Source organism: Herpailurus yagouaroundi, unplaced genomic scaffold, assembly GCF_014898765.1.
Source record: "Herpailurus yagouaroundi ecotype Mexico unplaced genomic scaffold, PumYag 67793, whole genome shotgun sequence".
In the NCBI taxonomy this organism is placed as follows: Eukaryota; Metazoa; Chordata; class Mammalia; order Carnivora; family Felidae; genus Herpailurus; species Herpailurus yagouaroundi.
In genome coordinates, this window is record NW_024420586.1 from 24,618,156 (window position 1) to 24,634,666 (window position 16,511).

Consider the following 16,511-nt stretch of genomic DNA (forward strand, 5'->3'; position numbering starts at 1 on the left):
GTTTTTGATTACTGTTTCAGTCTCCTTATTAGTATTCAGTCCGCTTAAATTTTCTATTTTCTCATGATTCAGGCTTGGTAGGTTGTGTGTTTCTAGGCATTTATCTATTTCTTCTAGGTTGTCCAGTTTGTTTGCATGTAATTGTACATAGTGGTCTAGTTGGTGATTTTTATAGTTTTTTCTCTGTTGAACCATCCTATTATTCTTTCACTGTGAGCATATTTTTGTTTATGTCTTGAGCATACTTATAGAAAGCTGGTTTAAAATCCTTTACTGCTACTTCCAGCACTAGAATCAGTTCAGGGTCAGTCTCTGATTGCATTTCCTCTTAAACCTCTGTTATTTCTCTTGATACCTTTCTGTCTCTTTCTGTGTTGGTTATTTTCAATTGTATCTTGGTTGTTGTGAATCATATATTGTAGACATTTTTAATTCTGTTTAGTTCCCCTGAAGATTGCTGATTTTTTGTTTCATTTGGGTTAGCAAGTATTTAACTTGGCTTAACTAAAACTGGAAAACTGTCTCCTCTGTGGCGTGTGGTAACCCAAAATTTAGTTAATTTGTGTAGTCAACCAGAGATTAGGAAGAGTTCACATGCAGAATTTAGGCACCTTTTTCTGTCTGAATTCTCCCTTGACCTTCTGGTGCTCATGATGTCTGCAAAAACTCTCCTTTGATTCTTCAAGTCAATAATTAGATTTTTTTTAAATGTTTATTTATTTTTGAAAGAGACAGAGCACGAGTGCGGGAGGGGCAGAGAAAGAGAGACAGAGAATCCGAAGCAGGCTCCAGGCTCCAAGCCATCAGCACAGAGCCCCACACGGGGCTCAAACTCAAGGAACTACAAGATCATAACCTGAGCTGAAGTCGGACGCTTAACTGACTGAGCCACCCAGGCGCCCCTCAAGTCAATTTGACTGAAGTTTTTCTAATGGAATTTTAGTTACCGCCCCCCCCCCCCATGGCAAGTGACTAGGTCTACACGCAAACTAAAGGCTGTAAATTTGGTAAACATATCCAGTGCTGTCCCTTTTTCTAATTGTCAATTCTCCTCCAGTAAATACCTGATTTTGTTGCTCTTCAGTATCTCCAGATAGTTTTTTTTTAATATTTTGTTCAGAGTATAGTTGTTATCTATGTGAAAGTTGGTCTGATAAAAGAAATTCAGTCATTCTGGAACTTAATTACTGTTAATTTTTGTTTTTTGGGTTTTTTTTAATATGAAATTTATTGTCAAATTGGTTTCAATACAACACCCAGTGCTCATCCCAACAGGTGCCCCCCCTCAATGCCCATCACCCACTTTCCCCTCCCTCCCCCCCCCCCCGCCTCCGTTTGTTCTAAGGTTATATTTTAATTTTTTTTTCAACTTTTTATTTATTTTTGGGACAGAGAGAGACAGAGCATGAACAGGGGAGGGGCAGAGAGAGAGGGAGACACAGAATCGGAAACAGGCTCCAGGCTCTGAGCCATCAGCCCAGAGCCTGACGCGGGGCTCGAACTCCTGGACCGCGAGATCGTGACCTGGCTGAAGTCGGACGCTTAACCGACTGCGCCACCCAGGCGCCCCTATTCTCAGTTTTTAAGAGTCTCTTATGGTTAGGCTCCCTCTCTCTCTAAGTTTTTTTTTTTCCCTTCCCCTCCCCCATGGTCTTCTGTTAAGTTTCTCAGGATCCACATAAGAGTGAAAACATGTGGTATCTGTCTTTCTCTGTATGACTTATTTCACTTAGCATAACACTCCAGTTCCATCCACGTTGCTACAAATGGCCAGATTTCATTCTTTCTCATTGTCAAGTAGTATTCCATTATATATATAAACCACATCTTTATCCATTCGTCAGTTGATGGACATTTAGGCTCTTTCCATAATTTGGCTATTGTTGAAAGCGCTGGTATAAACATTGGGGTACAAGTGCCCCTATGCATCAGCACTCCTGTATCCCTTGGGTAAATTCCTAGCAGTGCTATTGCTGGGTCATGGGGTAGATCTATTTTTAATTTTTTGAGGAACCTCCACACTGTTTTCCAGAGTGGCTGCAAATTATTGTTAACTTTTGTATGTGGTATAAGGTATGGGCCAAGGTTTGTTTTTTTTCATCCAAAACTTACATCCATTGTTCCAGCACAATTTTTGAAAAGACCTTCCTTTTCCCCAATGAATTACTGTGGTGCCTTTGTCAAAAAGAGTTTGTCTGTATGGGTACGGTTCTGTTTCTTGACTCTGTTCTGTTCTATTGATATATCTATCTGTACTTACATCAATACCACACTGTCTGAAGTATTGTAGCTTTATAGTAAGTCTTAACACTACATATAAATCCCTGCTTTGGCTATTCTAGGTTCTTTGCCTAGCCACATAAACATTAACATCTCAGGGGCGCCTGGGTGGCGCAGTCGGTTAAGCGTCCGACTTCAGCCAGGTCACGATCTCACGGTCTGTGAGTTCGAGCCCCGCGTCGGGCTCTGGGCTGATGGCTCAGAGCCTGGAGCCTGTTTCCGATTCTGTGTCTCCCTCTCTCTCTGCCCCTCGCCCGTTCATGCTCTGTCTCTCTCTGTCCCAAAAATAAATAAATGTTGAAAAAAAAAATTAAAAAAAAAAAAAAACATTAACATCTCCTTGCCAGTTTTTACCAAAAAGTTGACAAATAATTGATTGAACAAGTAGAAGACAAATGAGTATGGTGATAGAAAATTTCAATAACACTCAACCAATTTGATGTATATATTAATAGAATACTACAGCCATCAACAGCTGTATATATATTCTTTTCCAGGGACACATGAAACATTCTCCTAGATAGACCATATGTAGAAATCATACAGAGTATATTTTCTGACACTGTGGAATTAAGTTAGAAATGAATAACAAAAAAGCATCAAGAAAAAATGGCTGTATTTTTGACGAATAAATTAAAGCAATAGTAGAGGGAGCTGTGTATAATTTAATTTTAAAAAGGTATACATGCTTCCTTCTAAAAGTTATAGAACACAAACTTCCCATTAAAATTAACAACAAAATAGGATCAAGGTCAAATCCTGTACAAAACTATTATTCTTAAAAATGTATGACTGACTGGGGTACCTGGGTGGCTCAGTCGGTTAAGTGCCTGACTTTGGCTCAGATCACGATCTCATGGTTTGTGAGTTCAAGCCCCGCATGGGGTTCTGTGCTGAGAGCTCAGAGCCTGGAGCCTGCTTCGGATTATGTGTCTCCCTCTCTCTGCCCCTCCCCAGCTTGTGCTCTGTTTCTCTCTCTCAAAAACAAGTGGACATTAAAATTTTTTTAAATTTTAATTTAAACAATCGGTACAACAACTGACTGTTGTACCAATGAGTAGCAAAAATTTACAATTCAATATTTGTATTCTACACAACATTATATATAACTAGGTATTTAATAGACACACCATATAGCATATTCTAGTGAAAGTCATTTAAAAAACTTCTTTGGGGTGCCTGGGTGGCTCAGTCGGTTAAGCGTCTGACTCTTGATTTCGGATCAGGTCATGATCTCACAACTTGTGAGTTCGAACCCCACATAGGGCTGTCCGCCGACAGCACAGAGTCTGCTTGGAATTCTCTGCCTCCTTCTCTATCTGCCCCTCCCCCACGAATGCTCTCTCTCTGTCTCAAAAATAAATAAATAAACACTTAAAATAAAATAAAATAAAATAATTTCTTACTGATCTTCTCCCTATCACCCACTGCTGGCCATGTCACCCTGAGCAGGATTGTGTTGTTACAGGGCTCCGTGTCGTTCGAGGATGTGACTGTGGACTTCAGCAGGGAGGAGTGGCAGCAGTTGGACTCTACACAGAGACGTCTGTACCAGGATGTGATGCTGGAAAACTACAGCCACCTGCTCTCATTGGGTAAGCACAGCCATTCTAAGAATCTACAAAGGAGCACGTAACGGGTAAAATTGTATCCTCCCTGTAAAATATGTTGAAGTCCTGACCTCCAGTACCTCAGAATATGACCTCTTTTGGAATCAGGGCCTTTATAGAAGTAATCAAGCTTAAACGAGGTCATTAGGGTGGGTCCTAATCTGGTACGACTCGTGTACTTAAAATAAGGGAAATCTAGACAGAGAGACACATACACACGGAGGAAAGACCGTGTGAAGACACATAAAGAAAAGAAGATGGCCGTGTCACTAGAGTGATGCATCTGTAAGCTAAGAAATGCCCAAGACCACCAAGATGTTGGAGAGCAACATGAAACGGTTCCTTCCTGTTTTGAAGGTTCTACTTCAAAAAGAGCATGGCCTTACTGATACCTTGATTTTGGACTTCTGGCTTCCAGAACTGTGAGACAGGAAATTTCTGTTATTTCAAGCTGTCCAGCTTGTGGTATTTTATCATAGCAGCCCTAGGAAAGTAACATGAATTTTTATACTTGGGAAGTGGGTTGCTGCTGTAACAAATACTGAAAAAAACATGGAAGTGGCTTTGGAATTGGGCAATGGGTAGAGGCTGGAAAGGTTTTAGGTACTTCACAGAAAAGGCCTAGATTGCTTTGAAGAGATTGCTGATAGGAATGTTAAAGGGGCTTTTGGTGAGGTCTCAGAGTGAGGAGCATGGAAACTGGAGGAAAGGAGATCCTTGTTATAAGGTGGCAGAAAGCTTGACTGAATTCTGTTCTGTTGAGTGGAAAGTAGAAATTGTAAGTGACAAACTTGGAATTTTAGCTAAGGGCATTTTTTTTCCTTTAATGTGTATTTATTTTGAGAGCAAGAGAACACGTGCTAGCAGAGGAGAGAGAGAGAGAGAGAGGAAGAGAGAGAATCCCAAGCAGGCTCCACACTGTCAGCGCAGAGCCTGATGCAGGGCTGAATCTCATGAAGTGTGAGATCATGACCTGAGTCAAAATCAAGAGTCGGACACTTAACTGACAACCACCCAGGCGCCCCTAGCTGAGGAAATTTCTAAGTAGTGTTCAAAGGCATGGCCTATGCTTTCCTTGCTGCTTATAGTAAAATGTAGGAGGAAAGAAAGACATTGAAGAGGAATTGTTAGTAAAAATGAAGCAGAACTTGAAGATATGGAAAATGTTTGGCCTATCCATATCACAAAAAAATGAGATGGACTCTGGAAAGAACACCAAAGGGGTGGACAACCAGTCGCTAAAGAGATGAGCTGTATGCCTTGTGAATCCAGTCAACCCTGTCAGTAGAAATACTGCCAGCTTAGACTGAAGAGGACGGAGACAGGAAAAAATGAGCTGTCCAGGAAAACGAGGGAAGGCTGTAGGCTACCTGGGATTGTGCAGATAGGAGGTAGGCTGGTAAAGCCGTTTGGCTGTGTACATGCGTTTTCCTTCAAGAAGAGGGATGAATGACTTCAGGGATGGGTCAGCGGCCAACAGGGCTGCTGCCACCACCACAGGCCCAGAAGTCACTGTCTGGGAAAATGGCATGTGACAGACCATCACCTCCTCAGTTCCAGAGGGCAAGCCACCTGCTTGGTTCCAGGCCTGAAGGGGGCAGAGCTCTCACCCAGGGTCAAGGGTGTGGAGTTGCCACATCTGATCTGAGGTCACACCTCATGACAACTTTTGGCTCTCTTGAATTGCTGCTTCAAAGTTCTTTTCAACTCTCCCTTATAGTACTTGTCGACTGTCACGTTTGTGCCATTATTTAGCCTTAGATGGAGTTTGCCACCCACCTTGGGAAGCATGCTCAAGCAGCACACTCCGGGAAGACCCAGGCTCAGTGCTCTAGGGGTTACTACTGACCTCTCACCATCTATAGGCTGGGGCTTGATCAGAAGGACTTGGGCCCCCTGTGAATGGGGAGTGGGTCTCTCCTGCTGGCCACATTTCTTGTGTCCCACCACTGGGTGAGGATTCAGCACTGGACTCTTCCATGTTCACTGCCCATTACTGAAGGAGTCATTGGTTCTTTTTAAAAACATTTTTTAAATGTTCGTTTATTTTTGAGAGGGAGGGCAGGGAGAGGGGCAGAGAGAGAGGGAGGCACAGAATCTAAAGGAGGCTCCAGGCTCTGAGCTGTCAGCACAGAGCCCGACGTGGGTCTCGAACCCACGGACCTGGAGATCATGACTTGAGCCAAAGTCAGACGCTTAACCGACTGAGCCACCCAGGCACCCCGAAGGAGTCCTTGTTAAGTGTCCTTTCTTCCACGCGCTAATAACGCTTAAATTCAACGAGTAAGTTGAGACCAAGTAGGAAGCTAAAAGCTGTTTCTCTATAGGAGAGCAGTTATCCTCAGAGGATGGCAGGGCTTTGCTCCAAAATCCTAAGGTTTGCTCTGTGATTCTCCTGTGAGGGCCTGCCAAAAGCTTCATCCCTATCTGCCACGAACACTTCAAACACCACTGGATCTGCCAGATCATATGGCCCAGTGGCAGAGCAGCTTATATGGCAGTCTGGATCTGTAAAGAGCCTTCTTTCATTCTGGGCTTTGTTCAAAACTAGCAGTTTTTTGGATCACATGGTATATGGGCCAGAATAGCACACCCAGATGAGGAATATATTGCCTCTCAAGTCTGTAGAGGCCCAGTAGGCATTATCCCTCTTTTACTTATAGGAAGAACCAGATGCAAAAACTTATTCTTCACTTGGAGATTTCTAGGGGTCCAGTGGCATGGAACTTTCCCTCAGGTAGATGGCCCCTAAATTTTTGTCAGATTTATGTCCTACCCTGTGACATACCAATATCTCACCAGCAGGTCAAGGGTCATTACTACCTCTCGTTCATGAGGTCCAGTCAGCATAATGTCATAAATGCAATGGGCCAACGTGATATCTTGTGGAAGGGAAAGGCAGTCAAGATCCCTGCAGACTGGGGCACTTGGGTGGCTCAGTCAGTTGAGCATCAGACTCTTGGTTCCAGCTTAGGTCATGATCTCGCCGTTTGTGAGTTCGAGCCCCTCATCAGGCTCCATGCTGGCGGTGCAGAGCCTGCTTGGGATTCTGTCTCTCTCCCCAACTCTCTGCTCTCCCCCTCCCATTCCCCCCACTCACTTGTTCTCTCTCTCAAAATAAATAAATAAACTTAAAAAAAAAGATCCCTGCAGACTAAATTATGACATAGGACTGAAAGGCTGATGATATATTTCTGAGGTAGGACAGTAAAGGTATATATATAGTTGGTCGTAACAACTGAAAGCAAACTGTTTCTAGTAGTCTTTACTAACAGGTATTGCCAAAAAAAAAAACAAACCCAACCCACACCCATTTGTCAGATCAATAGCTACCATACCAGGTACGAAGGGTTGCGTTAATTTGCTTAAGCAGTGAACCCGTGTCTCGTACAGCAGCTGCTATTGGAATTACCACCTGGTTAAGCTTATGATGAGCCACTGTCATTCTCCAAGATCTATTTGTCCTCTGCACAGGCCAAATAGGTGAGTTGAATAGAGATGTGGTGGAACTCACCGCCCTGGCATCCTTCAGGTTCTTGATGGTGGCCCTAATCTCTGCAATTCTTACAGGAATGCATATTTCCTTGGTTTACTATTTTCCTAGTAGAGGCAGTTCTAGTGGCTTCCACTGGTCCTTTCTCACTGTAATAGTCCTCGCTGCACAGGTCAGGGAACCAGTATGGGGATTCTGTCAGTTGCTGCGTATCTGTATTCTAATTTTGCATTCCTGAACCAGGGAGATAACCACAGGATGGGTTTGGGGGACTGCTGGGCCCCCTGTGAGATGGAGCTGCGCTGAATCGCAATTGATCACTTTACTCCCATAAGCCCCTATGCTGTCTAGTGGGCCACAGTGACATCCTGCGTCTCCTGGAATTAGCGTCCACTTAGAACTGGTGTCCAATGATCTCTGAAAAACCTCACTATGTCCTTTGCCTCAACGCACAGTCACCCTGACAAGGGGACTGTAAATCCCTTTAGAGAAGGCTGGGAGAAAGATTAGTAGTATAAATTTTGACAGTGTAGTGGGGGTCCTTCCTCAGGGGAGCTGTCTCCCCTTCATTCAGAGATTTCTGGGTCTGTAAACTGGCTCAAGTCTGAAAATTGATGGAGGAGCTGAGACTCTCTGTTTTTATGTTTCAAGTTAGACTTCTATTCACTTGAGCTAGAACTCTTCTCTTTATACAGATCAAGTAAGAATTTAATAGATTGCTGGGGTGTCTAGGTGGCTCAGTCGATTAAACATCTAACTTCAGCTCAGGTCATGATCTCACGGTTCGTGAGTTCGAGCCCCACGTCGGGCTCTGTGCTGACAGCTCAGAGCCTAGAGCCTGCTTCAGATTTTCTCTCTCTCTCTCTCAAAGATAAATAAACATTAAAAATTTTTTAAAAGAATTTAGTAGATTGCTCATCTGTTTTCTAGAGACATCATGATCAACTAGCCAACACCATGGGTCTCTCTGCAAGTCAGACTATTCTGATCACTGCTTTGACCCTGCTGTCCACTATAGTAGCTGTGCCCACCTTGCATTTAGCAATTCAGTGCCTCCATGTGGCCCCTGCCACCCCAGGATCCAATTATGCCCGTTGCATTTGGGTTTCCCAATTGAGTGGCAGCACTTCCACTATAATTGTGTGTCCTACAGAGAAGAAGCAATCACAGAAATCTTCAAGGATTCTGCCCCCTCCCCATACCCACCCAAATTTGTTTGTCACAGCCATGGTCACAGATATGTCCTCTGGATCCTCCCAGTGCGGGACAGAATGTCTTACATGATAAACCCACTCTAACATCCCAGTATCCCCAAGCCTTTGAATGCCTTTCTGTATAGTATAAAGAGTTCTTCCAAAGCAGTTCTCCATTTCAGCTGCATTTAGTACAGGCCATGTTTTGATCCACGTTTCTGCCAACCAAGCAAAATGTTCAAGCCCTCTCTAACCCAAGTGGCAACATTAATTTCAGAATCTGTTTAATGTGCACATACCACTAAATCTGGCCTGATCCAACTTTATGTTCTTTCCATTATCCCGCACTCTTTTAAAGTTTATTTATTTTGACAGAGAGAGAAAGAGAGAGTGGGGAAAGGGAAGAGAGAGAAAGGGAGAGAGAATCCCAAGCACACTCCACACTGTCAGCACAGAACCCAATGCAGGGCTTGATCCCACAAACTGTGAGATCGTGACCTGAGCTGAAATCAAGGGTCGGATGCTCAAGTGACTGAGTCACCCAGGTGCCCCCATGATCCCACACTCTTCATACCCATTTTTACCCAGATTTCCCAGATTTCTGTCTATATAAATTGGACAAATAATGCAGTTCTTTTGCACCTTCTCATGAATTTACACTATATCTCACTCTTTGGGCCCTGATGAGACTTGAGTCTAGTTAGAGGTCTAGAAGCAAATAAGGGTATGTCCTGGGAGAACTCAGCAGTACCTTGCAAGGCAAGTACCTCAGAGGAGGCCATTGCAAGGTCCTCAGGCAAAGTAGGGTTAGTCTTCTCAGAGAGGGGTAGAAGGGCTACTTCTACTGGCAAAGAAGACTCATCAGAATGTAGAAGTTCAGCGTCCTCGTATGTTTCCATTCCAATTTTTAGGTTTCCTTCCTTCTCAGTCAGTTCCCTCACCTGAATAGCAGACACCCTGTGAGGTTGGGAATTCAGTTTGTGTGGTAATGTAGCCATTCACAGGATGAGACTCTGGGTTTGGTTTTCAGCAATATCAACTCTGCAGCTACAGGAGGTAGGGGTTTCTTTCAGGAAAGACATAGAAATGTTCAGGTCATGTATGCAGTGCTTGAGCCGGGAAATCAAATCCCTGAGTGCATCCTTTAGTTTCTGGCCCCCCACTTTGACCAGCATAATTAAGAGCAACCAGGCAATCTTATACTTGTAAGTGTGACAAAAATGTCTAGGGTATCAAATATAAGGTCCTGCAGAAAGACGCCTCTCATCAGCATTTGATTAGGAGCATCCAGGGGTGATATGTTGCATATCTCTTTTGCCACATCATGCCATGGGCTATTGGTACCCTCTTTACTACTGGCAATAGAGTCGTTAGCGCATTCAGATCTAATCAGAATAGGGAACCAATTCTAGAAACCCCATAGGCAGTTCAGAAAACTCATTCTTACTATTCTTTTCCTCTAGAGTCACCCTCAAAATCTGTATTATGGCTCTCCAGAGAAATGGAACCAATAAGATACGGTTATATACGTATACAGAGTACACCCACACACTATACATACATACACATACATAGAGACAGAGAGAATGAATACACGTCCATATACACAGAATCTGGGAAAGAGGTTTATTTTAAGGAACTGGCTCACCTGACTGCAGGGACTGGCAGTTCTGAAATTTATAGGGCAGGCCTGCAGGCTGGAAATTCGGGTGAGCTGATACTGTAATCCTGAGTCTGGAATCTTCAGGGCGGGCCAGAACACTGAAAACCGAGGCAAGGTGTCTGTGTTGCCGTCTTGAGGTAGAATTCCTTCTTTCGCTAGCCGTTCCTTGTTCCCTCTGCCCTCAGCAGACACCTCAGTGGGTTGTGGTTCTTCACCTAGTGGGGTGACCTGAAAATTCATTCCTTGAAGGATCTGCCTGAATTGGATTGTTGTAGTCAATGTAGTTTCCATTGACTTTAATCACAGGACACAGTAGTACTAAGAGACCCCCCCCCCCAAGGGATTTCCTGTATTCCAGACATGCTTCTTCCTCTTTTCCATTGTGGGGCAGGAGTCCAATTCCCCTGAGTAATCAGGATCAGTCACCCAGGCCAGCACAGTAATTCCTTTCTTTGCCTTTTGATTCAGAGATGTGAGGGGCCCAAAATGTCAGGTGGCAATAAGTCTCCCAGTTCAGTGGAATCACTATTGTGTCTCCCAGTGGAAGCATTCCTCCCTTTGGAACAGCAGAACTCAAGGTCATAAGAACAGGAAGCAAATATTTTGCTAATGGACCAGGAGAGGTAATAGTGAATGGTGCCACTCCTGGGCTGGGGCCAACGGAGTGGGGCCACCGCCATTGTAGGCTTGGAGGATAGAATATTGAGCCAATAAGAATTACTCTCAAAACTGAAAATCTAGTGGAATTTGCCTTGTTAGGCTTTGGACTTTGTTGGGACCTGTGATCCCTTTTTTCATTCCAGTTTCTCCCTTTTGAAATGGGAATGTCTATCCTATGCCTGTCCTACCACGGTATTTTGGCAGATAAGTTGTCTGCTTTCACAGGTTTGCGTGGAGAGAAACTGCCCCAAGATGATTCACACTCCCAACTCATTCATAACCAATTTGGGTGATTTAGATAAGATTTGAGACTTTGAGTTGATATTTTGATAGATTTTGAACTTAAGACTTGATGCTGGAATGATTAAGACTTTGGGGGATATTGGGATGGGGTTAGTATATTTTGCACGTGGGAAGGACATGAATTTGGGGGGTCAGAGGGCAGATTTTTATAGGGTTGAATTGTGTGTCCCCTGAAAAAAAGATATGCAGAAGTTTGAACCCCCGGTACCCAAGAATGTGACCTTATTTGGAAATAGCGTCTTTATAGAGGTAATCAAGTTAAATTTTGTTAATGTTTATTTATTTTGAGAGACAGGAAGCATGAGAGGGGAGGGACAGAGAGAATCCCAAGCAGGCTCTGTGCTGACAGAGCTCACGACTGTGAGATCATGACCTGAGCCAAAATCAAGAGTTGGTTGCTTAACCAACTGAGCCACCCAAGCACCCCTGAAGAAATCAAGTTAAAATGAGTTCATTGGGGTGGGCCCTAATCTAATATGACTGGTGTCCTGGGGCGCCTGGGTGGCTCAGTTGGCTAAGCGTCCGACTTCAGCTCAGGTCATGATCTCAAGGTTCCTGGGTTCGAGCCCTGTGTCGGCCTTTGTGCTGACAGCTCAGAGCCTGGAACCTGTTTCAAATTCTGTTTCTCCCTCTCTCTCTGCCCCTCCCCTGCTTTCTCTCTCTCTCTCTCTCTCTCTCTCAAAAATAAATAAACATTAAAAAAGATTTTTTTTTAATTTTTTTTTCAACATTTATTTATTTTTGGGACAGAGAGAGACAGAGCATGAACGGGCGAGGGCAGAGAGAGAGGGAGACACAGAATCGGAAACAGGCTCCAGGCTCTGAGCCATCAGCCCAGAGCCCGACGCGGGGCTCGAACTCACGGACCGCGAGATCGTGCCCTGGCTGAAGTCGGACGCTCAACCGACTGCGCCACCCAGGCGCCCCTAAAAAAGATTTTTAATATGACTGGTGTCCTTATAAAAAAAGGGAAATTTGGGCATAGAAATAGACACACATAGAGGGAAGACGGCCATGTAACTGAAGTGATGCACTTACAAGCTTAAGAACATCAAAGAATGGAACGTCGTGGCTGGCAAAGAACAAGCTAGAAGAATCAAGGAAGGATTCTCCCTTACATCTGTGAGAGAGGGCATGGCCCTGCTAAACACTTTGATTTCAGACTTGAGCCTCCAGAAGTGTGAGACAATGATGTTCTGCTGTTTTAAGTCACCCAGGTTTTGGTACTTTGTGAGAGCAGCCCTAGGAAACGAACACAGAGCCTCCATGAGAGTATTTCCATTCTCGGCTGCTGAGAACTCTGCGACATCTGATGTGTGTGCTGGTGGCATCCTTGATTGGTCTGAGATGCTTCAGTCCATTAACCTCTGTGATTATTGCTCTTTTCCCAGTGAAATGTGGTTACTTTTTTAAAGAACAAGTGGAAAGCAATTAGCTGGACCCAATTCTATCATGTCCTGTTAACAGGGTATGAAGTTCCCAAACCAGAAGTCATCTTCAAGTTGGAGCAAGGAGAGGAGCCATGGATTTTGGAGAGAAAAACCCCACATCAGAGCTGTTCGGGTGAGTGAGTGCAACCCAGGCAGATCTGGGGGCACAGAAACACTTTTCTTTTCCTAAGAGGTTGGTGCCTTTAAAATTCTATTATTTCTACCATCTTGAAGGTTCTAAACTTTGGAAGCTGCTTAAGGAAAAATAACATTGGCCTCTTAGGTACCAGACTGCTCTCTCCCTTTATTTCCCTTACTGTTGTCAACTGTCTTTTTGGCCTGACTTGCGTCCAGGAGAATTGCTACAGTTCCTACGCTCTGGATCATATGCCAGGCTTCCTCCCTATAGATCTTGCTTTTTTGGATGTTCTGTCCTTCCATCACATTTTTATGCTTCATTATTTAAACCCCACCCCCAGGGTCTTAGATTCTTATCATATACTTTCAGGTTCTTTTTGTTGTTAATTTTTTAAATCTTCCTTTATTTTTGAGAGAGAGAGAGAGAGAGAGAGAGAGAGAGAGAGAGAGAGAGAAAGCAGGGGAGGCACAGAGAGAGAGGAAGACACAGAATCTGAAGCAGGCTCCAGGCTCTGGGCTGTCAGCACAAAGCCCGACGTGGGGCTTGAACCCACGAACTGCGAGATCACGATCTGAGCCGAAGTCAGATGCTCGACTGAGTGAGCCACCCAGGCACCCATATACTTTTAGGTTCTAATGAGTTTGCCTTCTTTGTAAACCAGCTTGTTGCCTCACTCCACCTTCTTTCTCCTAAGTTTTATCTTCTCACATCTAAGATACCAATAAACTGTCATCTACAACCAGCCTCACCTCCTCCTCTCTCTGTAGGAATTGCTTTCATATTCCTTACTCCTCTCCACCTCCCCATCACAATGCATCTCTCCCATCTTCTTTTTTTTTTTTAATTTTTTTTTTAACGTTTATTATTTTTGGGACAGAGAGAGACAGAGCATGAACGGGGGAGGGGCAGAGAGAGAGGGAGACACAGAATCGGAAACAGGCTCCAGGCTCCGAGCCATCAGCCCAGAGCCCGACGCGGGGCTCGAACTCACGGAGCGCGAGATCGTGACCTGGCTGAAGTCGGGCGCTTAACCGACTGCGCCACCCAGGCGCCCCTCATCTCTCCCATCTTCTGACCTTAGGATCATTGTCATTTAGCATGTTTTCTTTTAAATAAGTCAGCTGTATTCAGGTATAATTTACATACAATCAAATGTATCCATTTCAAGTACACAAAGAAGATACACACACAAAAATGAGCCTTTATGCCCCTAGTAGTTAGTATGTACCACCCCTTTAGCCCCAGGCAACCGTTGACCTGCTTTCTGTCACTATAGATTAGATTTGTCTTTATTAGGGTTTCATGTGAATAAAATCATACTATATATACCCTTTTGGGTCTGGCTTCATTTGTTTGGCATAATGATTTTGTGATTCATCCGTGTTACTGACTATATAACTAGTTTACTCCTTTTATTTTATTTTTTAATGTTTACTTTTGAGAGAGAGAGACATACAGACAGAGTACGAGTGGGGGAGGGGCACAGAGAGAGGGAGACACAGAATCCAAAACAGGCTCCAGGCTCTGAGCTGTCAGCAGAGCCCGACACGGGGCTCGAACTCACAGACTACGAGATCATGACCTGAGCCGAAGTCAACACTTAACTCACTGAGCCACCCAGGTGCCCTTAGCTTATTCCTTTTAAATGCTGAATACTATTCCCTGATATGAGTAGATTGCCATGTTTATCTATACACCTGTTGATGACAGGTGGTTATTATTTGGTTATTGTGAATAAAGCTGTAGTGAACATTCTGGTATGTCTTTGTGTGACCATATGTTCACATTTCTCTTGGGTAAATACCTAGGAGTGGAGTTGGTGGGTGATATAATTGTGTAAGTATATGCTTGCCTTTATAAGACGTGGCCAGGGGCGCCTGGGTGGCTCATTTAGTTAAGCATCTGACTCTTGATTTCGGCCCAGGTCGTGATCTCACGGTTTGGGTGTTCAAGCCCACGTCGGGCTCTTCACCGATGGTGCGGAGCCTACATGGGACTCTCTCTCTCTCCGTCTCTCTCTGCCTACACTCGCTCGCTCTCTCGCTCTTGCTCTCTCTCTCTCTCTCTCTCAAAGTAAATAAACTTAAACTTTTTTTAATAAAATAAAATAAAAATAAAAATAAGACATGGCCAAACTATCTTCCAAAGTGGCTGTGATTTTACACTTACAGCAGCAACACACAAGAATTTCGGTTGCTCCACATTCTTGCCAACCCTTGCCACCATCAATCTCTTTCATTTTTGCTATTATCCTGGATGTGTAATGGCATCTCATTATGATTTTAAGTTGCATTCCTCTGATGAGTAATGAAAAGTATTTTTTCATGTGCTTAGTGACCTTTGTACATTTTTGTTTGAAGTGTCTGTTCAACTATCTTTCCCATTTTTTTTTATTGGGTTGTTTCCTTAATGAGTTTTCAGAGTTCTTTATATTTGCTGGCTGTAACTCCTGTGCCAGATATACCCATTGTCAACATTTTGTTTTAATTTGTGGCTTTCACTTCTATCTTCCTACTGGTGTCTGTCAAAAAGCAAACATTTTTGGGGCGCCTGGGTGACTCAGTTGGTTAAGCGTCCAACTCTTGGTTTCTGCTCAGGTCATGATCTCATGGTTTCGTGAGTTCGAGCCCCACACTGGGCTGTGCACTGACAGCACGGAGCCTGCTTGGGATTCTCTCTCTCTCCCCTTCTCTCTGCGCCTACCCCACTCACTCTTTGTCTCTCTCAAAATAAATAAGTAAACTTCAAAACGAAAAGATAGTTTGTAACTCACAGTTCCCAAGAAGAGGAGACATGCCACTGGGAAGCCCCAGGGTCAGTCAGAAGGCCAAAGTCATGAGGGGAAAGCACAGCAAGAGCCTTTATTGTTATTTTCCTGGGAAAGAATGGGTAAGGCAGAGTGAGCAGGCTGGGAAGGTTTACCATTGGCTAGTTTGAGTAATTTCAGCAGGGCTTCTGGGGTGTAGGGACTGTCTGTAGTTACCTGGTACCTGGTATTGAGGTGATTAGGGCAGCTGGATAGTGGCTCAACCTGTGAGAACTTAATAAAGGAGATAGTTGGTGGACATGGGCTCTGGATTGGTTGGTTTGCATATGAAAGTTATGCTTACAGGGAAGTCATTTGCTATCTCTGGGCATGAACTAGCACTGGGAGAGGCATTCTCTCCAGGATGAGCAAGGCACCAGATGGCAGAGCATCAAGAATACAGAAAATAAGGGGTGCCTGGGTGGCTCAGTCAGTTAAGCATTCTGACTTTGGTTCAGGTCATGATCTCATGGTTCGTGAGTTTGAGCCCCACATCGGGCTCTGTGCTGACAGCTCAGAGCCTGGAGCCTGCTTCGGACTCTGTGTCTCCCTCTGTCTTTGCTCCTCCCTCGCTTGTGCTCTCTCTCTCTCTCTCTCTCTCTCTCTCTCTCTCTGTGTGTGTCTGTCTCTCTCAAAAATAAATAAACATTAAAAATAAATTTTAAAAAAGAATACAGAAAATAAGATAAAGAAGATATGATACACACATGCACACATGCTGGAATACTATTCGGGCATAAAAAAGAATGAGATCTTGCCATTTGCAACAACATGGATGGATCTAGAGAATATAATACTAAGCGAAATAAGTTAGAGAAAGACAAGTACCATATGATTTCACTCATATGCGGTATTTAAGAGATAAAATAAATGAACAAAGGAAAAAAAGAGAAAGAGAAACAAACCAAGAAACAGACTCTCAACTACAGAGGAC

At 43.9% G+C, this 16,511-nt stretch overlaps 1 protein-coding gene across 5 annotated transcripts in view; it reads left to right on the plus strand.

The window, feature by feature from the left end:
- ZNF81 (zinc finger protein 81) overlaps nucleotides 1-16,511 on the plus strand; it is a 93,181-nt gene that overhangs the window by 64,570 nt on the left and 12,100 nt on the right. For all 5 annotated transcript variants that reach the window (XM_040469017.1, XM_040469019.1, XM_040469020.1 and 2 more), the window contains 2 exons: nucleotides 3,749-3,875; nucleotides 12,670-12,765. In XM_040469017.1, the coding sequence (XP_040324951.1) occupies nucleotides 3,749-3,875; nucleotides 12,670-12,765 (223 nt within the window). The remainder of the gene's footprint in view (nucleotides 1-3,748; nucleotides 3,876-12,669; nucleotides 12,766-16,511) is intronic.